The sequence below is a fragment of the Indicator indicator genome, chromosome 31 (assembly GCF_027791375.1).
Source record: "Indicator indicator isolate 239-I01 chromosome 31, UM_Iind_1.1, whole genome shotgun sequence".
NCBI lineage: Eukaryota > Metazoa > Chordata > Aves > Piciformes > Indicatoridae > Indicator > Indicator indicator.
This window is the reverse complement of record NC_072040.1, coordinates 97365-125002: the sequence shown is the minus strand read 5'-3', so window position 1 is coordinate 125002 and position 27638 is coordinate 97365. Positions and strand designations below refer to the sequence as shown.

Genomic DNA, 27638 nt, shown 5'->3' with positions numbered 1-27638 from the left:
CTGTTATATTAGCTTATATTAATTGAAAGCGTATAGAGAAACCTGAGATAGTCTGAAGAAAATGGCCTACAGATTTCAGGACTCTCTGGGTGCTGTCTTAGTTGTGTTGTGGTTGATTTTGCCTATGCATATGTGCTGCTAACCGTATGTTCAGCAGCAAATGAACTCTGAAATGTACTGATGTGTTGGGCTTTAACATTGCTTTCTCACTATATTTTGGTGAGTTGGTTCTCCATGCATTGTTTTCTCAAGTGCTAGAGCAGAGGAAAGTTCTGTGTTTGGTGCTAATGTAACAATATACTCAACCTGCAAGTAGTACTAAGGGTTTCTTTCTAGGAGGGTAAGTGGGTTTTAAACCCCAACATACAAGTGTGCCTAGGAGAGTGTTTTCCATGCAATATGTTACTGATAAAATATTGAGCTGATGGATTTATTGTATGACTTTTTGATTTACTTTCTCGTTTTGGTGCTGGAGCAGTAGGTCCTTTGAGGGAGGCAATGTATGATCTTAAATTTGTGAACTTCAAATAGTATTCTTCCTTCTAGTTAAATCTTTGGAATAGAATGTAATAGGCATTGCTATTAGTGGACTTTCATTAAGATATGGTACTTGCCATATGTAGGTCTGTGGTTTAACGTCCCCACGTTGGGTGTTAGGTAGTAAATTGTCACCTTAAAAGCAGTCTCTGTGTCACCCAGTTCTTTAGTAGGAAAGTTTTCATATTGGTTGGCATATACCAAGTTTCAGAGCTTTGTGGACTCTGCTGCTTCCCATCATGTTGCTTCTGGTTTACTAATCAGTAGAAGGTTGAATTAGTTATTTGCCCTGCTGTGTTCCTCATGCATCTCTTCTTGCATCAGATGCACCTGCACTTCTGCTGACTGATCATGCAATTCGGTGTTGTTCTGAGCTTCTGCTTAGCTTGTCAATAATTTACTCTTTGATGGACCTTGTTTGCCAGATCCTTCTGTCAGATTGTACAAGCATTATAATTAATGTGTGTGTTCTCTGAACGTTTTATATTAGCAGCATTTAATTAAGTTTATAAAGTTGTTTTGGAACTGCCACTTTCCCCTGCCTGGTTTGAAGATATTTCTCAGTTAAAAGTCTGTGTGGTATTTGGGGTTTTTTGGTTGGTTGGTTCTGGTTTTGTTTTGTTGGTTTTTTTTTCCCTTTTATCTTTTTAATTATTTAAGAAGGAAAAATATTATGTTATTTTTGAAGTTTTAAGGTGTATAACTATTAAGCTATCTAACACTTCTAATGGTGGTATTTTCTGAATGTCTTGTCTTACTAGTTTATATATTAATTACCTGAAGCATTTTATGTATTTTAATTTTTTTTTCTAATTACAGGAAATGTATGAGGTTGCCAAGAAACTTTGCTCCTTTTGTGAAGGTCTTGTACATGATGAACATCTTCAGCATCAAGGCTGGGCTGCCATAATGGCCAACTTGGAAGATTGTACATACTCTTACCAAAAGCTGCTTTTCAAGTTTGAAAATGTATATTCAAGCTATTTGCAGTCCATAGAAGATATCAAGTTGAAACTTACACAGTAGGTTTGCCATTAAAATCAGCTTCAATCTCCAAAGTTACATTTGAGACTTTCTTTTTTTAGGTGATGTATGTCTGGTGGGAGTTGTAATGAAGCATGTATTTGTTTGTATCATGGAGAGCTTTCTTTGTTTTCTACCAGTCTTTTTTTTTTTAACTGGCATTTTTAACTTCTGTGTTTTTGTCAGCACACAGAAACCTTTACTGAATTATGTGGGAGATACGCTTGTTAATGAACAGCTGTTTAAGAGCTGGAGTCCTTCCAAATGTGAACCAGAAATAACTAGATAATAAATGTAGACATTAATCAACATTTAAAAATACATATTTGCACTTTTGAGTTAATTAAGAGTGATGATCTGTGTTGAAAGTATGAGGTCATAACAGAAACTTTGGGTGTTTATACGTTTGGAAGGGTGTATGTCTGTGTATTTACGTGTCTATGCTCACGTCCTCCAAGCTCTAGATGTTACTTCAAGGAAAATCTTTGCCATCTTTCTGGATGTTATAGTATTATTGTATTTCCACCAGTGCTTTGCCTAATAGAATGTGAGTGGATGTTGGTTACTTAAAGAAATGAAGTGTAATATATATATATAAAACCTTAAAAAACAGAAAGTTGAACTCTTCTTGGTTCGTGGTAAACAACTCTGAATGTCTTCTGGCTGACTGCTTTTTTAGTCTTTGCTAATAAGCCTTGGTGGCTATGCAGATTGAAAACATAAAAATCCCAATTTGAATTTGAAGAAAAAAGAAAGAAAAAAAAAAAAAGGACATACCTGTTTATCAAACTGTCATTTTTTTATTGCACTACACACATAAACTTACTTGGATGTTTAGAACAGTTCATTTAAGCAGTGGAAGACAGCAAAAATTGTTCTGTCTTTAGCTGACCTTTCATCATCTTGATACTGAACACTGTTTTGAAAGGGTAGTTACCAAATTAATTTTGAAATCTGCTTCAATTCTTAAATAAATAAGATTTTATTTTAGGAGTGGTTTGTGTCTTAAGTTCTTATGTCATATTGGCCTCTAGGCACTGATCTTTTTTTTTGTTTGTTTGTTTGTTTTCACCTTTTTGAAAAAGCTTGGGTTCTGCTGTTTCTGTCATGGCCAAGATACCACTGCTGGAGTGCCTCACGAGACACAGTTACAAGGAGTGTTTGGGAAGAGTGGATTCTTCAACTGAGCATGGAGGGACAGAAAGTGATGAAACTGAGGATGGGAAATCTGCTGAATTGGTGCTTTATCCTGATATATCTAAAGTGAACAATAAATCAATGTTAGCCTCATTTTGCAAGTCAGTTGAACATTCAGCCTTGGAAGGCACAGATCCCGAAGGAGTGAAAGATGATAAGGAATCTGGTCAAAATGCTCCTGTGCAGGACAATGAGACATCAGTAGAACTGAAAGATGATGATCAGCCTTCTTTCAATGTGTCTTTGTTAGACTGGATAAATGTTCAAGATAGACCTAATGATGTCGAATCACTGGTCAGAAAATGTTTCGATTCTATGAGCAGGGTAAGTTAACAATCTGTTAAAACTCAGGTTCTGTTGCATTGAGTGCTGCTGTTGATTTTCCAGAGGGTGACTCAACTTCTCAATAACACGTTGTTTCTCAGATCGCTTTCTGAATGGAGACCAAAGCAGAGACTGAGGGGGTGGGAAATACTTTAAGAGTTCTTGAATTTTCAGAATTTGACCTTTAGGAAAATGTATAATTCCACAATGAATGCTTCTTATCTTGCTTGTGTCTCAAACAGCTGTTCTTGTGGGAAAGCCAAGAGCTTCTTGGAGTCCATAAGCAAAGTGACTTCTCTCTTTGCCTCTTTCATAAAAAAATATGCCTGTAATGCAAGTAAAGAGTTTTCTGCATGGAAGTTAATGTTCTTTGTGTTAATAATACTGATGTTTTTATTAAAATAGAGGACAGATTCGTGTGGTTAATTGTGATAAATTTATTCTTTATTAGCTGGTATAGATGCATTCAGAAGAGCCCAGCATGTCAATTTGCATTTCTGCTGCTGGTACAATAAAACACTGTTCACTTTCTTTACTTTGCCAAATCATTATTTTAATCAGTGAGCATTATAACCTTTCAAAATCCTTTGGCCTAGAGATATTTCCTTCTTTGCTTTCACTTGTAGCTGTTCTTACACTGTCTAGCCTATTTTGCATGTATATAATTTTATAACTCAATATACCTTGAACAAAGAAAACCATTTCTGTTGCCTTTGACACTATTTCCTCTGAAATGCAGGACTGGAAGACTGTCTTAGTTAAGTCTAAACCCCATCTCTTGTAGAAAATGCTATGATGTGATCAGTTCTATATGCTTGGAAAATTTGGCTTGATATAAACAGCTGCTCAAGATTTTGAGCTGTCCAAAGTACAAGAAAGGCTGAGAGAAAGAGTGGGCTGTACAGTTAGCAAAACCCATATGCTGTTCTATGTGTGAAGGGCTTCCTAATTGCTGAAATCAGGGACACTCTTCTGTCTTGTTCAATAACGCTATAAGGTGTTTGCTACTGTTTTAAAACAAGAGTAATAAAACCCAGTAGTGTGGTCATGAGAGATGAACAGGGCACAAATGTCACATCTCTTAAGAAAAAAAAATCTGTTTTAAGAGACAGATGTTAAACAGCTGCTTCCAAATAAATTACCACTGCAGTTAAATACTTACTGTACATTTTTGATCAGCTTGTATTCTTATCTGACATACATCACCGATTTTAGAGAGACCCTCTTGTAATTGTATGCTTTTCTGTCCTTACCTTACCTTACCTAAGACTAGTCAGAAATCCTTTGTTTTACCTATTACAATTGCTGTGTAACTTAAGGTGATTTTTGTACGAAAAATGTCATTGCTCCTGTGAAAATGAAGTTTCTTTTTAATTTCTTGGCATAAGCAGAATTGGCAGTTGGAAAAACACTTTAGTTAGACTATACTGGCCACCACTAAAAGAACTTTGATCAATTTGGATTTGTTTTGGTTCACAAGAAACCCAAAGCTTTCAAGTATTTTAATAGCTTCTAGTTTTCCTTAGGAAAACATGAAGTTGCTTTGTTTTGATAGCACCACAGATAAAGGATTGAATCTTTGCCTACTGTTGATTTAAAATTAATTGGCAAACAGAATTGGCCTGAAGCTGAAAAGGAAAACACCAGTGAAATACCTTGTTACACATTTGTTCTCTGAATATTTACTTGATAGCAAGGTAGAATAAAATGATACTAATTTCATTTTATTTATATATTTTTCGATGCATTTTCTCTATGTCCTTTCCTTCTTGGAAATATGAACCATACAAATGATTTGCAATTGCATTTCTTATTGGAAACTCTAAATTCAGGTAAGATACTCATGGAAGTGTAAAGTATCAGAGTATGAGCTTAATACTTTTGACACAATTGATGTTTTGCACAGTGCTGCTGTGTGTCTGGTTCTTTAGTCTCTGGATTTTTCTATAAAATGACACTTCTAATTGCAGAAACCAAGGCTGCAATAAAAGCAGTGGGTAAGTAGGAGCTAACCAGATGTTTCTGTTAAGTGCTGCAGCAACAACTTAAGTAGAAGGCTAGAAAATGAAGAGACTTCTAAAGATGAGGAGAGCAATATTCTCTACGAGTGAAAATAGAACTGAGTGCTACAGATGTATTCAGGTCAAAGGTGGGATGAAAAGAATGAATGGAAGAGATACATTACAGGGTGGAATGAGAGGAGTTAGGTATTCTTTGTAAAAAGAGACAAAACACCATTAGTTTATGAAGGCAAAAAGGAAAAAAGAAAAAGCCCACACTACATTGTTCTTTAGCATTTTGTCTGTTAAGAAACTGTCCTGGATGCTGCCGTGGAGTCATTCGGGATGCCACAGGGGTGTAATTCTGAATAGGATGGCAATGAAGGTGATCCTATTAAAACCAATCTAGTTTAATCCCACAGACTATTTTTATTACTGGTTCTTACACATGAACAAGTCACTTGAGAGAGACTAATATTTATAAGAACATTCATAGCCTACTAAAAATTAGCCTTTGCTGTTTTCAGAGAACTTTGTCATATTTTGTCACATCATGAACAGCATTAATTAATTATTCTGAAAAATTCTGGGCTAATGAACAGGGTTTGGTACTTTCCCATGTGATCTTTTTATTTGTTTGGGTTTTGTTTGTTTGGTGAGAATGAGTCCAATCTATAATGGTTTTCCTCTTCAGATTCTTCTTCCTATAGCCCTGAGAGGTGTTTCCAGAATAAGAAAGTGCTGTGTGAAAGCTTTTATATAGTTAAATAAATAACAGACTGAGAGAGAAATAGTCCTTTTATTTATTTAATATTGAGTCAAATAAATGCTGGGAGTTTTGAGGTCTGTAAGTGGCATAAGCTCTGGATGTTGATGGAAGAAGCTAGTGCTGGTGACAACTAGGATGGCCTCACAGGATAGAATCTTTTAAAGGGATTCTCATGTTACAGATGGCATACCATAGCCATTTGGGATAAATTTGAGCATATATACCAGGTTTACATTAAACTTTGTCCTGCATAAGCTCTTGCAATTCCCTATGATGTGTTTAGCACTAAGGAAATAAAGACTAATTTATTTCACTACTCTAGAGTGGAACTTGGAGTCACCCTTAATATCTGTGGATATTAGTAGCTTCTTAATGTTTCAAGCACTTTTTTTCTGGATAATGGTCTATGAGGTAATATGAAATAATTTTCAAAATGTTATTTTATTTTAAAAAGATATTAGCAAAAAGTATTATAAATGTATGATTTTTTTTTTCATAGCTTTTTTTCCAGTTACTTAGAGCTGATCTGATTGTCTAAAGAATTGATTGAAACACTCATTGAGTGGGAAAAGGTTAACGGGTCTTGTAGCTTTTTCCCATCACCATCCCTACTGCACTTTCCACTGAGCCACATTCATCACTTGTTTTGATTCTGGCTGCATGGATTCCTGTTTCAGAGCAGCCTTGTGTCCATTAGCTTTAAACTGCCTCTTCTCCTCACAGCTTGCCTTGTCACCTCAGCTAATATCCTATCTTCTTGTAAGGATCCTGATTTTTATGATGGTCTGGTTGGAATACTTCAAAGACATTCATTCTGTGATATAAAATCCACAGACTCCTTAACTCAGAATTCTGAAACAGATGACAGATGTAGACATGTCTTAGAATAACCTTAATATTATTATTTATTTATAAAAAGTCATTTAGTTAGCTCACCTGCCCTAGGTGATCCTGCTCTGGCAGGGGGGTTGGACTCGATCTCTGGAGGTCCCTTGCAACCCCTAACGTTCTGTGATTCTGTGAACTGCTCATAAACATTTTATTTATTTGGTTTTATTGTGTTTGGTTTTGGTTTTTAGCTTGATCCAAGGATTATCCAGCCCTTTCTGGTAGAATGTCGCCAGACGATCGCCAAACTAGATAATCAGAACATGAAGGCTATTAAAGGTCTTGAGGACAGGCTCTATGCGTTGGACCAGATGATAGCAAGCTGCAGCAGACTGGTGAATGAACAAAAGGAACTTGCTCAGGTAATACCCATTTGTATGTACAACATAGGAGGATGGTAGATTTTTGTTATGTATGCTGTTAAGGATTACAATTCTTGGTTCAAATCCATATGCTCTCATACCTATACTGCCTTTCACTCTGATGCTTGGCAGTTCTCCAATGTCTCCAACGTTTCTTCAATGTCTTTGTCTTCCTGACTTAACCCAAGTCCTTATGATGAAGCTTGCTTTCTTCATCTCAGTTCTTCCTGCCTTTTTCTGACTTCCCTTGGCTCAGATAGTGGATACAGTTAAGATGTTTGCTGCCTCCTTTTGTTTCTCAAAGAGTCCTTGGTCATTCAGTAAAGAAGTTGCTCAGAGTTCAGTACATGACTTGACTTTTCAGTATTGTCTTCTGTCTCCAGTGTGCATCATCTTCCTTTTCTTTTTGTTAAACTTCATATACCTGTTTGATGCTTACTGTACTTTCTGTGCTGTCCTCTCTAGTATATAAATCTTTATTTTGCAAACGTGTTTTATAGCACGATCTGACAAGATTGCTTAAATACAATATTTAATCAGTAATGACAGTGGCTTCGTTTTTCAGCAGTTTTATAGAAGCAATTTTGATGCTCATCAACTTCAGCTTCAGAGAGAAACACTTTAATGTTTGTTTTTTAAATCCTTTATTAAGAAGACAAAGTCTTAAAAAAAATATTGTGGAACTACAAACATAGTGACCACTGTCAGAGACTTAAGAACATGGACAAAGTCAAAGCTCAAACTGTTGGGTTTGGGTGTTCATTTCTTGCCTAGAGAACCATGCAGTTGTTATCAGGATTTTCTCTCACCTGTAGAACATGATAAAGGAGACAATGGCATGGCACAGTAGTTGTTTCACCAGTAGCCCCTCCATCCTAGTAGCTATTTTTCTGCGGCATTAAATTCTGTGATCCTTCACTGGTGTTGATTAGTTTTGTGAAGTTCTTGCAGGGTCGTATTGGTAACTGTTTGGGAGGGAAATACCCAATAAAGTTTATGGATTATAAAATGAAAAGACGGGATTATAAAATGAAAAGAAAGCAACTTTGACACTTACTTGTGCAGCTGTCTGTTGTACTCCTCAGTGGTTACAGTAAGTTTATTCAAATGCATGCAGTCTTCCAGAGCAGATGGGTCACTTCATGCTTTTTGGTTTTATAACAAATGTGTCTTTTCCTCTAGGGATTTTTGGCTAATCAGAAGAGAGCTGAGAACTTGAAAGATCCTTCTGTGCTGCCTGATCTGTGTTTGAGTCATGCAAATCAGCTGATGATTATGTTAACTAATCACAGAAAACTGTTAGATATTAAACAGAAATGTACCACTGCCAAACAGGAGCTTGCAAATAATCTACAAGTCAGGCTGAAGTAAGTTACAACTTTTCAACTTACAGATTGCTTCCACTTGCATGAAGGCAGTTTAAAGAATGTGTGTCTTCAGAAAATCTTCAATATTGCACAGAGCTTTTCTTAATAGGAGAGAAAATAAAAGTTTGATCACTTCAGTTTGTATACAAAATTATTTTAAAATGTGAAACAAAATATTAAGAGAAACTTTTCTTAGAGTTTAAATAGTCTTAGTGTCAATAAAACAATATCTGAGAACCTATAATCCCCTCTCCTTTCATCAACCTCAGCAGCCATCAGTATCTTGTTTAAAATCTGGCTGGCAGTTATGCTGATGTTTTCCAAGGATGATAACTATAGGATCAGGATCCTTGAATGGTTTGGATTGTAAGAGACCTTAAAGATCAGCTACTTCCAACCCCTCCTCCATGGGCAGGGACACCTTCCACTAGCCCAGGTTTCTCAAGGCCTCATCCAACCTGGCCTTGAAAGACCTTCAGGGATTAGGCATCCCTGATGTCCTTGGACAACCTGATCCAGTGTCTCACCACCTTCACTGTAAAAAATTTCTTCCCAATATTCAGTCTAAGTCTCCCCTCTACCAGCTTAAAGCCATTGCCCCTTGTCCTGTCACTAAAAGCTGAAGTGAAGCATTCTTCAGTTGCTTGTGATCTAATGGTGGCAAGTTTTCATTTTCTGAGCACTGTGTGAATATCTTATTGTGAGAAATGAACAGGCAACTGCAAGGCAGCTACTGAATTCTGAATTGCTTGGTTCTTCCAGGTAGCCTGTCATTGCCCCATGTAACATGATGTCCCTGTTCAGTTCATCCAGACATGTTGCTATTCATAGTGAAATTGAAATGCAGAAGATGACTAAGTTGCTGTCTTCTAAAGTGTAACCTACTCTTGTAGGTGGTGTTGTTTTGTAATGCTTCATGCTGACCAAGATGGAGAGAAATTACAAGCATTGCTTCGTCTTGTAACAGAGCTCTTAGAAAGGGTCAAGGTTGTGGAAGCTCTCAGTACTGTTCCTCAGATGTACTGTCTAGCTGTTGTTGAGGTTGTGAGGAGAAAAATGTTCATAAAACACTACAGGGAGGTAAGTAAGTAAAACTTCAAGACTAAATCTTTGTGTCAATCTATCAATTAACATCTAACTACATAATTTCCCTTCACAGTGGGCAGGTGCTTTAATAAAAGATGGGAAACACCTCTATGAAGCTGAAAAGGCGAAAAGGGAATCTTTTGGTAAACTGTTCAGTAAGTACTGCTGTGAAATCAGAATTGTGCTTGAGAATGACTTTTATCCTTGTAGTTAAAATGATTTTACTGCATTGTAGTTTTAATACCTGACTTAATATCTTTTACTTAAATCAGAAATGCATGCAGTGTGCCAGATGGTCCTATTATGAACAAAGTATATGTCTTAATTTTTCTATTAAATTAATGAAGTGTTTCATATAGATTATCCAAAATACTGCAGAAGCTTTAATGAATTTCATACTTGTAAAGGATCTGATTTCTGATATTTGAATGCAGTTACTGTTTGAATGCTCTGCAAGTTTTGCTCTTCTTTTAAATAACATTTTTTAAACTGTACTGAATATTTTGAATATTTTTGCTATGACTTCCTCTCTACTACTTCAGAAAAAAAAAAAAGAATGAAGACTCATATTTAAAGACATTGAGTAGAAGTAAAAAAATAAAAATTAAGTTGTTGCTAAAAGAAATCTGATGATTTTATCTTTTTCCTGCAAATTTTGCAACTTACCTTCTAAATCAACTGCTAAAATAAGAAAGCTGAGCAAAAGTTAATCAGAGTTTTGATAAAGAGATTAGCAAGAAGGAATTGGCAATTAGCTGGGAAAATTTGAAAAAGGAGTTGAGGTTTTTGCAGGGATGAATTTTGAGCAAAAAGGCTTCAACAAAGTAAGAAATTCTGCTTGAATTGGTGGGGTTTGCCTGAAGTTCTGGGCTCACTTGCAGTTTTTATGTTGCTAAGAAATGGCATAGTTAGTAATGCTTTCAAATTCAGTTCAGCTTAGAGTGAAGTAGCTTCCTTGTTTTCTCTTGAGGTATTTTTGTATGTTGCATTTCTTTCTTTTAAATAACCATTTTTCCTTTGCCCAGGGAAATCTTTTCTAAGGAATCGTCTGTTTAGAGGACTTGACTCCTGGCCTCCATCCTTTTGTGTATGTACTCAGTGTATTTTTGGGGTTTATTTCATTTTTATGAACAGCACTTTCAAAAGATAAAAACCTAAGCTTAATTCATTCAAGCTACATGCCTGTCACGTTGCTCTGAAACAGATAAAAAAGCTGGGAGCTAGTGTTCATTGCTGTTTCAAGTGACCTACATTAACAACATCAACTTGATGCTTCTTTGTAAAAAGGAGTTTGTGGTATTGCACAAAAAATGGCTATTAATGATTGGGGAAAAAAGAAGCCAGGAGGTGTATTTTGATCATCTGATCCTGTCATCCTGTCTTCTGAGTAACAAAATCATAGAATTGTTTAGGTTGGAAAAGACCTTTCAGATCGAGTCCAACTGTTAAATAACAGAACCATAAAATTATTCAGATGGTAAAAGCAACTAAAGAGTTTTCACATTTTGCTGTAACTACTGCATAAATAGAAAAGCATCCATGGTTGATAACATGAAGGGGTGAAAATATGTATGTGTAATCAAGTATTGCCTGTTAACTCTGATTTCACATAGCTTGGTTAATTCAAGCAAGGTAACTGTCCCTGATTGTAATCTCACTTTGTCTCGTTTAACCTTCGCAGCCTGTTTTTACAGGATACTTTGAAAATCAGAATGCTATTCATTTCAGTACTTCAAATACTAATCTGAATTATGTTTAGCAGCACACTAATTAAGTTTCAGTGTCTTCTCTTAACTTTTTAAACAAATCCTTAGTGCTTTTGAAGCTTGGTAATAGGGAAGAAGCTGAACTAGAAGATTCAAGGAAAATCTCTATTCTACAGTTGCCCAAGGCACTGTAGGTATTGACCATAAATGTAAATGATCTTTTTCAGGGACCTGGGGCCAGGCATGGTTCCCTTAAAAAAAAGTTTGAAATCTTTTGAGAGTGTGATCAATTTTTGTCTGTTATTAATTAAGCTCTTTTAAATCCTTCGTTATATTGATGTTCTTTGCCTTAACAACTTGTAAATTAATTTCTTCTCACTGCAGACACGAAAACCTCGCCGATTTGACAGTGAGCTTCCAGATATCTCATTAAGTGACTTGCAGTTTTTGCAGTCTTTTTGTCCTTCAGAAGTACAGCCATTACTCAGGTAAAGCACCTTTTCCAACTTTGTGAGTTGCTGGAAATAGCCTCCCCCTGTCTTGCCCCTCTCAGCCTCCCATCTTCAGTTCATTTTCTGTAAAGAACAGACAAGGATTTTTTTTTTTAATTTAATTTACTGGGTTTTGCCTGTGGTGTTTTGTTTTTTTTTTACTGGAATTCCTTTTGATTCAGAATTCCTGGCCATCCTTATGACATTGCTTCTGGGAATAACAAAAAGTACCATGAGTTCAGTGTGCTTGACAGTGAGTTTGTCCTATAGCATGATACCACTGATGCACTCTTTAACTTCTTGTTAGGCTCTGAGGCTTCTGCAGAAAAAGGTGCAAACGAGTCTCATCTTGCTGATGTTTGCCTGATTTTGGAGGTTGTGAGAATTTTACAACCTTCCACAGAAGTTTGGACATAGTTCAGGAGGAATTTTGCCTTTTTTTTTTCTCAGAAAACCAGTCACTAACCGAACTCTTCTAGTTGGTCCAAATTGTAGTGACACAGATTTCCACTTGATGGCAATAGAGGTGGGATTATGTCATGTTCCTCCTGGTTTCTGAGCTCAGGATTACATTCAGTGGAAATATAGATGATGATGATGATGGACTTGCAACTTGAGTGGGAAAAGCTGTCTTAATGTGGTAGACACTGAGCTTCAGAAGATATTTCAGAGCAGTACTTTTGATATTTTCATTTAACTTCTAAGGAGCAAGCAATAGGCAAACTGAGACCCAACACAAAGTTGCTTTCTGTCATCACTGAACCCCTGAGCTGCACAGTTAAAATGATATATCTGTTTATTTACAGTGCTTGAGTCTTCTGAAATTAAATGTTTGACCAATTATTTAAATCTGGAGTCTACAAAAAGACTCCAGATATCCCTTGTTTTATATATCAAATGGAGAAGGCAAAACACATTGAAGTGTAATCTAGTTTTACTGTATTGTCCAAATGAACTATTGCTGCATGATTTCAGTGGAGCTATTCCTGAACAGATTAAAAATACTGGATATATGGATTCTCAACTAAAATTAAATGTTACTTTTCCAGAGGTTTGGAAAGCTTGCCATCAAAAGCTCATCTTGCAACACTTGCAATGTGATGATAGAATCATAGAATCATTCTGGTTGGAAGAGACCAGAATCATGACACATTAATTATTCTTTTAATTTAGGTTATCTATCATTAAAATAAAATAGTAGAGAATTAATAGCTGCTTCAAAGGAAGAGCTGGATTGGAGAGAATCCAGATGGAGAGAAGAACAAAGTCATTTGCAGACTTAAGTGCTTCAATTACAGATCTAATCACTGTCAATTCTCTTCTGTTACTGTTGTTGTAACTCTAGGTACTACTGATAAATCTTTTCCTCAGAAGGAAAGACTGGCATAGTGCTTCCCCATTGTTGTGTTTATCATTATCTACTCCTTAAAAGCTCTCAAATTCTTAATTTAAAACCCAAATACCAGATGGTCTTAGTGGATTTCCATGTAAAATAAATGAACTTAAGAAAGTACAAACCTTATGCAGTGAGAAGCTTAGTCTTGTTGAAGTATACACATAATAATTTAATAGATGAATATCAGATTAACAATATTGAAAAAAAAACTAATCCTATACTGTTTTTAAGGGTTCCCATACTTTGTGACTTTGACCCTCTTCACCAGCATGTACATGCTCTACATAACCTGGTAAAGGCAGCACAGAGTTTGGATGAAATGTCACAAACCATTACAGACCTGCTGAATGAACAAAAGGTATTTGTTTGCTTTTATTTACCAAGAAAAGAGAGTACTCAATTCAAAAGTATTAGAATCTTTTAATTATGTTCTATCAATCACAGAAATAAACTTTTTGTTTTTTTCCACATGTACAGATCACTTGGTCTCATAACTGCAGAATAGAAGTTTCCTTTCTAATGAGATAGTAGTAAATATTCTGAGAATTGAGCTCTGAGTGAGTAAAGAGAGCCTGCCTGGAGAACAGTCAAAAGATGTTATGTATCTTCTGAACAATTAACAGAAACATTCAGCACATAGAAAACAGACACATTAGTGGTGTAATTCCACTTCTACAGTTTCTATTTGTCACTTCCATTTGTATTTAATGAAGTTATCATTACTTCTGGATTTTGTGCATTGCTCTTAAGTCCTTTTGGCATAAAAAGTTAAGGAAAATTCAGGGCCTCACTTGGCTGTCCCAATTAGCTTCAACACTGATGTGTCACCTACTCCTTGTTTGCATAGCTGCTTTTTGAGGAAGGGAAGAAGCATGTTCAGTCTTCTACATGGAGTACAGGAAGAACAGTTGGCAAAAAGATCTCTTCCCCTAGATTTCCTCTGCCTGTCAAGCAGATTCTTTCCCCTAGAAACTCTATTTCTTCAGTCACTTTTGATTGCTTCTGTGCCCTCAACCTTTGACTTTCATAATACACCAAACATGGTCCTTTCACCTTCTGACTGTAGCTTAGTGAGAGAGATTCTCTCTCTCTCTCTGGGATTCTCTGGGAAAATTTAGCAATGCTTAAATTTTTGTGAAGATAGCTGCTTCAAATTTGGTTTCTCTGTCAGCTTCACTATAGAAGAAAGGCATCACTTTTGTGAGACTCCAAGTTATCCATCCAAATACATATTTGTATGCACTTTGACTAGAAGCTGCCAAGGTTATGAACATGAGAATTTTGAATTGGCAAATTCCTGCTTAAACTAGGTGACATGAAGTCCTCCTCTATATTCTTATTCCTCTGGGACAGCCATTAAGAGTGTTAGGGCGTGACCACTGTATTAGTCAATGGCATGAGCAGGAGTGCTGTAAATTTTGGGACATCTGGGAGTTTTCTGAACATGCTCTTCTATTAGACCTGGCATGAGCAGGAGTGCTGTAAATTTTGGGACATCTGGGAGTTTTCTGAACATGCTCTTCTATTAGACCATTCTCTAATAGAAGAGTGGACTAATTGAAGTCCACCCCCAACTTGGAGCATCCTGAAATCTGTCTCATAAGAAACTGGGTGTTCTAACAAAATTTTTCACTAAGGCTTGCAGTGTCAGAAATGTATGAAATAAATCAAAGGAGTAAGCTTTAATTCAAAATATATGTAATAACAGTAGAAAAATGATCAGGAAAGGTGTCTTGTTCAAGTCTTGATGGTTGCTCATTTTTGGCTCATACCTGCTTATTTGAGAGATTTTTATCAGTATCTGTCTGCACAAAAAAGATGTTTTCCAAATTAGGAGAGTTTGTTCTTCCCATTCTTCTCTTTCGCCATGCTTTGACCAGTTTGGATTGTTGGCTGACTCAGAAATGTCAAGTGCTTAGACAGATTTGGATAATTGTCTCCTTCCTTAGAGTAAATTGCATTGCACAGTCAGAGCTGGGCCATTCATGATGTCATCTTGAAAATGCCCATCTCTCTGTGTAATTTCAGTGATTCATTTGAACTCTTTTTTGGAATTGAAGCAGAGAGATTTTTTCCTTCTCAGCACACAGTACTCTTGTCATACTGGGTCTTTCTCTGTTGCTTTGTTCCACAGATCGTCCAGGAATGTTCTTTAAACTATGCTGCATTTGCCTGTGTTCTTTTTTCATGTGTGTAGAATTCCTGAAATAATCAGCAGTCCAGTCAATATCCATCAATACTGTCTGGGTGTTTTTGAAGTTCTGTTGCTGGCCATTTATTGCCCAGCTCCACTGTCTCCAGTCAAGTAGCTGAGTCCAATAGCAAAACTTTCTTCAATACCAAAGAGCACCAGGCATGTGATTTAAGTATATGGATAGTACTGGAAAAGGGGCAGGAGCAGGATTAGCAGCTGAAGGCAACGTTGGCTTTTTGGAGAAGAGCGCCACTCTGAAAGATCTCTACCACTTTGAGACTGGACATCTTAGGGGAGTCTTGTACTGAAGATACTGCCATGAGTTTATTTGGGAAGAGTTTGTTTTCAGGATGATCACATTTTCTTAGATAAATAAGATCAGACAGGACCTTCAAGGATGAAGGCTGGAAAAGCAAGGTAATGGTTGGGTGCTTTTTTGAAGCTTACTGGAAAATCTCTCTGAATTTCTACAGTTTGTGCTTAAATTTTAGTCATGTGGTTTGGACTTAGAGATAATAAGGCTGACCTTTTAAGTTCTTGAACTGTCTGGTAATTTTTAATCAATTTAAAATATTAACAGTTTTGCTTATCACTTGGTTAAGTGTTTGTTTTATGTTTTATCACTCGTAGGCCTCCAATAGCCAAGCATCGCCACAATCTGCTACCACACCGAGGATGGAAAGTGCAACAGGAGCCGCAATTGCTACCTCTTCAAGAACTCCTCCTCCATCACTCAGTCTTCAGGGTCCCCTGTGTCCTCCTGTGTGTCCCCCAGCTCCTTTAGAAGAATTGTCTCCAGACAGCATTGATGCTCACACATTTGATTTTGAAACTATTGCCCATCCAAACTTGGAGCAAGCTCTTAAGCAAGGATCGTTAGACTTGGATTCATTAGCAGAAAGTCCAGAATCTGACTTTATGTCAGCAGTAAATGAATTTGTAATAGAAGAAAATCCAGTATCTCCTAATGTAATAAGTGATCCCCAAAGTCCAGAAATGATGGTGGAATCTCTTTATTCTTCAGTTATCAATGCAATAGACAGTAGACGTATGAAAGATACAACTTCTTGTGTAAAGGACATTACAGTAGAAAATACATCTCTCAATGTTTGCATGGAGAAGTGCAGGGTTATTGCCCAGGACTCAAAGGTACATTTGAGAGGTATTAAAGAAGATCTTTGCCACTTTAGAACACTTGTACAAAGAGAACAGTGTGACTTTTCTAATTCTTTAAAATGCACTTCGTTAGAAATAGTAAATACTATTGAGAACGTCAAACTGTCAATTGAAAAAACACTAAAAGATAAACATCAAAAAGAGTTGCAGTCTTTGAAAAGTGAATATGAAACTAAAATTAATAAATTATTGGAGGATGGTGAAGAAAATAAAAACAAGATTCAGAAGTTAAAAGGTGACTTACTAGGTCTCGAAGAAGTTCTTCAGAATAAGAATGATGAGTTTGCAATGGTGAAAAATGAGAAAGAAGCTGTAGTTTGCCTTCAGAATGAAAAAGACCAGAAATTACTTGAATTGGAATGCCAAATGGAAACACAAAATTGTGAAATTAAGGAACTGAGACAGTCACGTGAAATAGTCCTTGAAGACATGAAAAAGCTTCATGTTGAAAACAATGAAAAACTGCGACTCCTGAGGGCAGAACTCGAGAGTTTAGAGCAAAGCCATTTGAAAGAACTGGAAAATGAACTCCAGGCCAGGCATTTGCAGGAATTTGAGAAGATGTTAGCTGAGCACAAGGACTGTTTAGATAAATTAAAAAAAGAGAATCAGCACAGGCTTGAACAAATGCAGGAATCTCATGCGGTAGTTGTGCAAGAGAAACAACAACAAGTAGAAGAGTTGCAACTCAAGGTTTCAGATCTGTCTGATTTGAGGTGCAAATTAGAAGTCGAACTTGCCCTGAAAGAGGCAGAAACTGATGAAATGAAGCTTCTTTTGGAAGAAAGCAGAAACCAGCAACAAGAGACCTTGAAATCGCAGATCGATAAGGAAACAGAAAGCTTAAAAAAGGAGATAGATAAATTGAACAGTAAAATACAAATTAGCAGTGATGAGTATCAAGTGGGCTTATCGGAACTGAGGACTCTGATGACGATTGAGAAAGACCAGTGCATTTCTGAGCTAATAGACAGATATGAAGAAGAATCAAATTTGCTTAGAACTGAACTAAACAAAGTAACACTTCTTCAGCAAAAAACTTCTGAGGCAGAGAAAAGACTTTCAGAGCAAATAACTGAACTGCAAAGTAAGTTAGAATTGGAAGCGAGTGCCCTAGAAAAGGAAAAAACAGAAAAACTGTCTCTCTGTGAGCAGCAGGACAAATACGAAGCTATTATCCATAAGCTTAAGGAAGAGAAAGAACTGTTAGTATCTAACCAAGAACAGGACAGGCAGTTGCTCATTCAGAAGCTCAATTGTGAAAAAGAGGATGCAGTGCAAAATGCTTGTAAAGAGTTTGAATTACAGAGGGAAGCTGCTGAAAAAGGGCTTTTGGAAAAAATACAACAACTTGAGATGCAAGTAAATCAAAGGTACTGTAAGAGTTGTTACTGTGTTTTCCTAGTACTGTAAAGTAATTACTACGGTACGTTTGTGAAGTAATTAATGTGGTATATTCATGATGCACTATGCAGTAAGTAAAACTGGTGTGTTTGTAATAGTGTTTTATCTGCATTGGTTTCTATATTCGAGTCACATCCATTTTATAGGTGGTGACCTTCCTGTGTCTGTAGTTAAAGACTGTAAATATTTTACACAATTTTGTTTCCAAGCATCAATGAAGATTTTGTATTTTATATTTGTTACATTGAAGGAGGGTTTCTTCAACAGCATGGGTCTTGGAAGTTCCCATTTGGATGATCTCAAATTCTCTCCTCTTATATAGAATCATGGAATGGTTTAGATCGGAAGGGACTTCCAAAGGTCATCTAGTCCAACCTCGCTGCAGTGAGCAGGGACATCCTCAACTAGGTCAGGTTGCTCAGAGCCTTGTTGAGCCTGACCTTGAATATCTCTAGGGATGGGGCTTCAAACTACCTGTCTGGGTAACCTGTTCCAGTGTTCCACCACTCGCATGGTACAGAACTTGTTCCTAACATCCAATCTAAATCAGTTGTCTAATTTCAAACCATTGCTCCTCATTCTATCACTGCAGACCATTGTAAACAGTCCCTTTCAAGCCTTCTGGTAGGCCCCCATCAGGTAGTGGAAGGCTGCTATTAATTGTCCCCAGAGAATTCTCTTCTCCAGGCTGTCCTTGTTGTGGAAGTGTTCCAGCTCCCTGATTGTTTCCCATCCTTTCCCCTGGTACTAGCACTGTGTGAACATGCAGTGGCTAGCTTTTGGGCTGATAACTTCCTTTGGCTAACTCTACACTTGTTGGTGCTAATGGTGGCCTAAAATGTGTATGAGAATCTATCTGTCTGTCTATCTATCTATGCCCCATGGACACCTGGACTTCCATTGACTTCAGCTGTCATGCTTATGAAAGTCAGGGTCTCCAGTTTGAGTTCTATAATGAAACAAATGGACAATATTATTTTAAACAGCATCCTGGATGAGCAAGCAGCTCCTGAAGGATTTAAGGGAAAAAAAGAGGGTTTATCGCCTTTGGAAAGGGGGGGAGGCAACTAGTGATATGTTTAAGGATGTTGTTAGATCATGTAGAAGAAAAATTAGAGAGGCAAAAGCACAGTTAGAAATTAAACTGGCCGCTTCTGTGAAAGACAACAAAAAGCATTTTTATAAATATATTAATGCTAAAAAGAGGGGCAAGAGGAGCCTCCACTCTTTATTGGACGTGGAGGGTAACATTGTAACTAAGGATGAGGAGAAGGCTGAGATTCTAAATACCTTCTTTGCCTCCATTTTCAACAGTAAGGCAGGAGGACTTCAGGATAACTGGCCTCCTGAGCTGGTTGATGGGGTCAAGGAGCAGTGTTGTACTCCTGAAATCCATGTGGAATTAGTTCGAGACTTGTTGAGTCACTTGGATATTCACAAGTCCATGGGACCTGATGGGATTCATCCTAGGGTGCTGAAAGAGCTGGCAGATGAGCTGGCCAAGCCTCTGTCCATCATTTTCCACCAGTCCTGGCTCACTGGAGAGGTCCCAGAAGACTGGAAACTGGCCAATGTGACACCCATCCACAAGAAGGGACGGACAGAAGAACCTGGGAACTACAGGCCTGTCAGCCTGACCTCAGTGCCAGGGAAAATCATGGAGCAGATTGTCTTGGGGGCAATCACTGCATACCTGAAGGATAGCCAAGGAATCAGGCCCAGCCAACATGGATTTAGGAAGGGCAGGTCTTGCCTCACCAACCTGATCTCCTTCTATGATCAAGTGACAGCCTGGTGGACGTGGGAAAGGCTGTGGATGTAGTCTGCCTGGACTTCAGCAAGGCCTTTGACACTGTCCCCCACAGCAAACTCTTGGCCAAACTGGCAGCTTGTGGCTTGGACAGCAGCACTCTGCGCTGGGTTAGGAACTGGCTGGAGGGCCGAGCCCAGAGAGTGGTGGTGAATGGTGCCACATCCAGCTGGCAGCCTGTCACTAGTGGTGTCCCCCAGGGATCAGTGCTGGGCCCCATCCTGTTCAATATCTTTATTGATGATCTGGATGAGGGGATTGAGTCCATCATCAGTAAATTTGCAGATGACACCAAGCTGGGAGCAGGTGTTGATCTGTTAGAAGGTAGAAGGGCTCTGCAGAGGGACCTTGACAGGCTGGACAGATGGGCAGAGTCTAACAGGATGGCATTCAACAAGTCCAAGTGCCAGGTGCTGCACTTCGGCCACAACAACCCCATGCAGAGCTACAGGCTGGGGACAGAGTGGCTGGAGAGCAGTGAGGTGGAAAGGGACCTGGGGGTACTGGTTGACAGGCACCTGAACATGAGCCAGCAGTGTGCCCAGGTGGCCAAGAGAGCCAATGGCATCCTGGCCTGCATCAGGCATAGTTTGGCCAGCAGGAGCAGGGAGGTCATTGTACCCCTGTACACAGCACTGGTTAGGCCACACCTTGAGTCCTGTGTCCAGTTCTGGGCCCCTCAGTTTAGGAAAGATGTTGAATTGCTGGAGCATGTCCAGAGAAGGGCAACGAGGCTGGTGAGAGGCCTTGAGCACAAGCCCTATGAGGAGAGGCTGAGGGAGCTGGGACTGTTTAGCCTGGAGAAGAGAAGGCTCAGGGGAGACCTCATTGCTGTCTACAACTACCTGAAGGGAGGTTGTAGCCAGGAGGGGTTTGGTCTCTTCTCCCAGGCAACCAGCACCAGAACAAGAGGACACAGTCTCAAGCTGCGCCAGGGGAGGTTTAGGCTGGAGGTGAGGAGAAAGTTCTTCACAGAGAGAGTGGTTGGCCATTGGAATGTGCTGCCCAGGGAGGTGGTGGAGTCCCCATCCCTGGAGGTGTTCAAGAGGGGATTGGACGTGGCACTTGGTGCCATGGTTTAGATAGGCATGAGGTGTAGGGTGACAGGTTGGACTCGATGATCCTTGAGGTCTTTTCCAACCTTCTTTATTCCTGATTCTTCTTGATCCTAGCACAGTTTTTTATTGTTAATTTCTGCAGTGTTGTTCCATATCTATATTTTCCCTGGCCATGAACACCTGGAATTACTCTTTCTGCCTTCTCATGTCTATGCTCACTAGTTCATAACGCATGTCAGCAGAGTAGATGATGGTGGTAGATATTTTTTCCATGTGACTACTGTTTAGAAACAATACTCCATTCTGAAATGCCAGAATTTTTCATTTATGTTCTCATGTGAAGGATCTCAGCAGCTAGATCTTGAGTAATGCCCAGATAGAGCGTTTTCTTCTAGACATTATTATCTACCAAGTATGTGAAATGGGAAAGACCTATAAAATGGGCCGAATGAAATAAAAGCCAGAATAGTGCTGCAGAACATGAATACAGACTTGTTAGCATTTGCTTTTGAATATCAATATAATATTTGTTAAGAAAAGTAAAAAGAGGAAGGAGAGGGGAGGCTACCCGTGTGCATAGTTCAGTTTTTGCAAAGGAAATCTGAATATCCACTTGAATTACCTGCTTCAGTCCCATTGCCTCAGGACTTTGATATGCAAACATAGTCATCATTAAATGATGTTGTGTCATTCCCTGTGGTTTCTATGTCAGTATACAAAAAATACGTAAGATAAAGATGGTTTTTTAGTTGTGACTGGGATATAATTAAAATAAAACCAAAATATTCTCTTGATGAGATATGGTGAAATGAGGAGGAAAAAAAAAAGATAAAGTTGATGTTCTTTTCCTTTTATATGTATGAGTGTAAAAACTTGACTCAAGAGGTAAGAGATGTAGCATCAGACTTTTTGAAAATCCACCATCTGCACTTAAATTTGAACAATTTCTAAACAGAGATGTGTATATTGTTAAACTGGATAAAACAGGTAATGATGTATTTCAAAGAAGTACTACCCGCTTCAGTCTTGCAGAATGTTAGTACTTAGGAGTTGTGTCAAGCCAATTGATTTTCAGTGTGACCTTAAAATATATACTGCTTCCTAAGGCTCTTCTTGATGTCTGTAATCTGCTGTTAGGTTGTTGGTTTATTTTTTTTTTTTTTTCCCCTCTAGAAATAAAAACATAGTATGTTTTTGTGTCCAGAAAGCATGTATGTTACGTGAGTCTGCCTTAATACTTCAAAGTCACAGTCTAGCTGTTTGGATTTTGAGTTCCTAAACCCTTGAGTGATACCAACAATTCCAGCTGATTTGTTCTCCTCAGCCAGTTGTTGTTTAACACTTAACTTGTAATGGTAGAAGGCAACTTTTACATGGTGCGTGCCCATGTGCTTGTCAGATAAATGTCCTTTTCTGCAACAGTCATGTTACATTAGCAGTCCAGAAGGCACAGACTTTGTTAAATTTGACCCAGGGAGTTTTGATTTTGAACTTAGAAGAAAACTAGTGAAAAGGGTTAGAAGTGACAAAGAAATGTTTGTGACACATGCATTACCCAGATGTGAAAATTAAGGTGTTTGGTTATAATGTGCCTGAAATTCAAGTCATGATGAGGAAAGATAAAAAAAAACTGTAAGGCATTTGTAACTCTCCTATTTAATCTTTCTACTGTGCATATTATGTACTAGCCAAGATTAACTGAGAAACACAATTTCTGTGGGGACTCTGTTATTAAGCAGTTTGCTGGTTAGTTAAAAGATTTATAATGTTGTAAAGAATGTTAAAAATAGAATAGGAATCCTGACTGCTTTGAAAACTAAATTACAGCTTTGTCTTCCGGCCTTCATATTGTCTAGCCACTTCTATCTTAGTCTTAATAGAGAAGCAAGAGAAATTCTTGGAGCATTTTTAGCATTAGGAGTTGTGCTTGTGAGTGTCAGTATGTCAACACACAATGTGTTAGCACACAGGAGACCTTACCTCCATGCTTCAGGAAAAAGTTTCCAAAAGAACTCACTTTGTGTGTGTGTGCTTATTTCATGTGTTCTGGGACTGTATTTACTGAGAATTTAAAACCTAACCATTTTCTTTTAAGTCCTCCTATTGAATCATCTGCTGAATCAAGCTTGGTCGCTGAACTTCAAGAGAAGCTTCAGGAAGAAAAAATGAAGTTCTTAGAGCAACTTGAAGAGCAAGAGAAAAGAAAGAATGAAGAAATGCAGAACATCAGAACATCACTCACAGCAGAACAGCAAGTAAAGCTGTTTCTTTTTTATTACTGTTGCTTCCATGACAGTTATTTAATAACATTTTTTTGTAATTTTTTTTTTTTGTTATTTTGAAATTAAGGAGTTTTTGGAGGTTTGGTGCTACATAACACTTAGTACATTCTAAATACACACTACTATCTGGAGCCAGGCCATGGTGTGTTAATGGAATCCATCACTGAAGCTTTAAAATAATAAACCAAAAAACCAAAATCACACACACACAAAAAAAAAAACTTAACTGTCTGTGACCAGAGCAATCCAGATTCGTTTTTTGTTATTCTGTGGCTGCTTTTGCTTGAGTTGTTAGGTTGTGAGTTTGTATCCCTAGATCTCTTAAGATCTAGAAAGATACTGGTTAAGTGGATTTTAAGTTCAGCTACCCCAAATCTGTGGGCATCACAAAATGATTTGAAATACTAATTGATTTGGAATGCTCCTTCCTGGGTTTTAAACTTTTCTAGCCTAAGCAAGTGGCATTTGAGGTTCAAAGCAGATGTTGTATTTTACTTAATAAACTTAGAAACACAACTCCACACCTTGACACAAAACTGTATGATGCTGGATTAATGATTTTGGCTGTATCCACACTTTTTTTCCTTTCGGAACGCCTTGACTCTCAGATTTTGTGGATGAGTTCTCAGTTTTTAAATTAAATCTCTGTTAGTAACAGCTATTATCTACAGCTTTGCATTTAAACACTAAAGAAGGATTTTCTGTTTTAAGCACCTGTAATTTAGCTATGGTAGGATCAAGTAAGGACAAAGAGACAGTGTAGTGATCAGCCAGCTTGGTGAATGAATGCTATGAATCACTTGGTGCAGGGAGGAGAAAATTGCAGACAGTTCTACAGAAAGGAGTATCTTTGGAATTTTTGGACTGCAAACATGAATACTGAAGTGAGTCTTACAGAGTACATCTGATGGGAACATTTCAGACATTATGTTGGTAATCAGAAGATTCTTTTTTTTCCCATCAGAATGTGCCTTAATATGTCATTTTCCTCATGATCTAATAATATTCTTCAGCTGTACAGCAGAAGGGAAGGTTCTGAGGCATAACAGCAAATTCCCAGGAAAGATGGAGCCTTTTATTAAGAACAACGACAAAACAAATCAAACCCCTAAACCCATAAACTCAGTGTATCAGTCAGTGCTGAATTCTTACTGGACTGGCTCTGCTGGTCACTGAATATTCTGGATACTTCACCTCATCTTTCTCTTATCTCAGAGGTGTTCTTTATGCTTCTGGTGTGTGGTAGTTTTGTTACACACATACCAGAGCTTGCTGTGCACAATGGAAGGTTTGTAGCCTTGCATTTTAAGACCCAGAGTTGATATCCACAGGTCAAGACTATCTTAAAACTCACCCAAAAAAGTGAAGCTGTAATTGAAAATATACTTCTAGTAGATGGCTGTTAGTAGTTTGTGTCTCTCGTCAGCTCGACCTTAAGATTAGAAGGGATAAGGGCAGAATGGTTAGGAGGAGGATTGATGAGCAGGAAGATTTGTGAGACTGATGCTGAAGGATAAAGGATGTGTTAGCTTCTTTTATGTTCAGTTATTCAAGCTATTAGCCAGAATTCCTGCGTGGCTTCTGCATTCATTAATTGTTCACTGACTGGAAATGTATTTTTAACTCTCATTCTGGGTTATTAATGAAGATAGAGTTCTGATTGCCTGTAACTTATCTTGATGCATTGCAGCGTTGTCTTAATAACCATTTTAATCCTTAAAGTAACTGTTTTTAATATAAAATGTGCAGCTGGCATGTTTTAACTGGATATGAAGCATTTGATTGAAAAATACCTCTACTTAGAAATTATTGGGCTTAATGATGATTTCTTTATGCTACATATGGATATTGGGCTTGGGGGAAGCAGCGGGATAAAAATAATGATTACAGAGAAACCTCAAAACAAAATATACAGATATGTTATCTCTTCACCAAAATAATATTTAAACAATCTTAATTCCTTGTTTAATTATCATTTAGAAAACTGATGCGTGTAGTATTCTGTACTCTTTGTGTTCTAGTGATGTATTTTGCATTACATTTGTATGTTACATCTCTTTTTTCAATCATCTTTCTGTTTTCAGACCAACTTTAATACTGTTCTGGCCAGAGAGAAAATGAAAAAAGAAAACATAATTAATGATCTCAGTGACAAATTAAAAATGCTCACACAACAGCAAGAAAAAGATAAGGGTAAGCAAAGTTCTGAAGAAGTGCTCATCTTTTCTGGTGGGACAATTCTGTTCCTTCCAGATAGGTTTTTGAGTGTTGGTAATTTTAAAATAATTGTTGCTTCCTTGTGTGATAGATTTGATTGAAACACTTTCTGAAGATCGAGCTCGCTTACTTGAAGAGAAGAAGAAACTTGAGGAAGAAGTTTCTAAATTGAGAAGCAGTAGTTTTTCTCCTTCAACCTACTTAGCAGCAGCTTCAGAACCTTGTGGAGCCTGTGCAGCTGATATTCCCACTGACACAGACAGATTGGTGTCAGACATTGCACCTGAAGGGAGAATGGACTCCACAATGGAAACCAGCATGATGGCTGTGCAGTAAGTGTGGGGCTTTGTAGTAGAAATACACAAAGCACATTCTCATTCTTTAAATGTGTGCTGTTGGGTGTTGTGAAGTACAAACAAGCATGTCCAACACTGCTGCTGCCTTTGTTCTTGCCAAAACCAGTCTTTTACATGTATGCTCTCAGTTGTGGCATCACTACCTTCAGAAATGTGTGGGTTTGATGGCTTAAAAGTATGCAACATGACATAAAGAAATAGACCTAACTAGATGAACTATAAATCAGTTGTAATAGTAAATGAGCTGGGTGGCTGCATGTTATTGGCATGTCTTTTAGAAAAAAACAAACAGGCTTTATGATGGCCATGGACACATCTGCAGAATCCTCAGGATGCCAAACAAGTAATGGGACTCAGGCTCATGAAGTGTCCTTGATGGATTGCACTTGTACAACTGATTGGACATGTTAAGCTAGTAGCCTGTGAGCTAGTCTTAGTACTTTGGCTACAGATTGGTACAAAAGTGTTTTCCTGGTTGTTGTCAAGAATCCAGCCTACTGCGATACATTTTTCTGTTCTTTCAATACTGACTTCCCTGAAAATGTACATGAAGTTCAGAGCCTTGATTGTTACTTTTAATGTACCTGAAGTCATTTTGTAAAGATTTGAGTTGTAAGGACTGCGTAATACCCCATGAGACTGGGTTATGATGATACCTGCAAAAATACCTTTTTTAAAAAATTATTTCCTCCCTCCAATTTTCTTTATAATTTTTGTAATTTTCTCACAACAGATAGAGAATGTTAGGCTTAAAAATTCTGTACTAAAATGAGCACATATGTGTACTTTGACTGGAGTAAGACAACATGAATAACAAATGATACATGTGCATTAAAATAGGACTCATTACTAGAAGATACTCAGCCATTATCATACTTAGTGCATTGTAAGGGTCCATTCAGAATGGATTACTGGGAAAGAATTCAGGGGAAAAAGGGGTGAAGAAGTTTCTTTCCAAGGAATTCCGATTTTTTTTTTTTTTTTTTTAACTCCACATATAAATTGGGGAAAAGTGTCAAAATAAAACATCTGTAGTGTGACTTTCTGTGCTGCTCTCTCTCTGCTAGCAAACACATGGCAGCCATCACTGAGTGAGACTGGGAGAAGGGTGGGAAAGATAATTTTTGGTGCTGAAAACAATTTTCATTGTTAATCTCTCCATTTTCTTTTTTTTCTCTTTTAGTGAAAACGTCCATATGTCTGAAGAGAAACAGAGAATAATGTTGTTAGAAAGAGTGAGTAGAGTGTTTGTGAGGTTAAGCACTACAACTTAAGTATTCATAAATAAGCCTGTGTGAAGTTGTGCTGTGGTCATTTATGTACTCTGATGCAGCACAGTATCTGCAAGACTTCTAAATATCTTTACAAGGAACAATTTTTTCATTGCATTCATTTCAGATCAGTATAATTTTTTGAAGTAATTAAAAATAGGTATTAATATGTTGCACTTAGCCTAGCTTAAAGTTCATTTGGTTTATGTAGGCTTCATGGGTATTATTCCATCTTAGAAGTGACAAGGGAATTTCTGTAACAAGAAGTAGTTTTGATTTACTCTTTCATATCAAAGGATCCAAAGCAGCTGGACAGGAATTAAGATTGATTTACCTGTTCCTCTTGGGTGTAGATAAATTTTTCTCTTAGGTTATTAGTAATAACAACCTAATAACAATCTAATTAGTAATTAGATAATTTTAATTCTCCCTTGGCTGCATCTTGACAGTATTAATTCTGTAGAAAGTAAAATAACATTTGTTATAAAATGGAAAGTTGTGGTAAATAATGTCTGTTGTATAAGTAGTCAGCTCTGGTTATATTAGAACGCTTTTTAAAGATGCTGATACTGTGTAAGGTATATTAGTTAATCAGATGAGATTTTCTTTCAGACTTTGCAGTTGAAAGAAGAGGAAAATAAGAGATTAAATCAAAGATTGGTAGGTATTTGAGCAATGCATGTTTTAAGTCTTATAAAAAAATTGGCAAAGCTTGTAAATATTA

General features: G+C 37.5%; 1 protein-coding gene across 2 annotated transcripts in view; it reads left to right on the top strand.

The window, feature by feature from the left end:
• Positions 1-27638, top strand: part of RB1CC1 (RB1 inducible coiled-coil 1) — a 39556-nt gene that overhangs the window by 6945 nt on the left and 4973 nt on the right. For both annotated transcript variants that reach the window (XM_054394603.1, XM_054394602.1), the window contains exons 5-19: positions 1357-1559; positions 2646-3081; positions 6930-7100; positions 8283-8467; positions 9361-9547; positions 9627-9708; positions 10579-10640; positions 11644-11747; positions 13378-13504; positions 15971-17889; positions 22884-23043; positions 25155-25263; positions 25379-25619; positions 26827-26878; positions 27527-27574. In XM_054394603.1, coding sequence (XP_054250578.1) covers positions 1357-1559; positions 2646-3081; positions 6930-7100; positions 8283-8467; positions 9361-9547; positions 9627-9708; positions 10579-10640; positions 11644-11747; positions 13378-13504; positions 15971-17889; positions 22884-23043; positions 25155-25263; positions 25379-25619; positions 26827-26878; positions 27527-27574 — 4086 coding nt within the window. The remainder of the gene's footprint in view (positions 1-1356; positions 1560-2645; positions 3082-6929; positions 7101-8282; positions 8468-9360; positions 9548-9626; positions 9709-10578; positions 10641-11643; positions 11748-13377; positions 13505-15970; positions 17890-22883; positions 23044-25154; positions 25264-25378; positions 25620-26826; positions 26879-27526; positions 27575-27638) is intronic.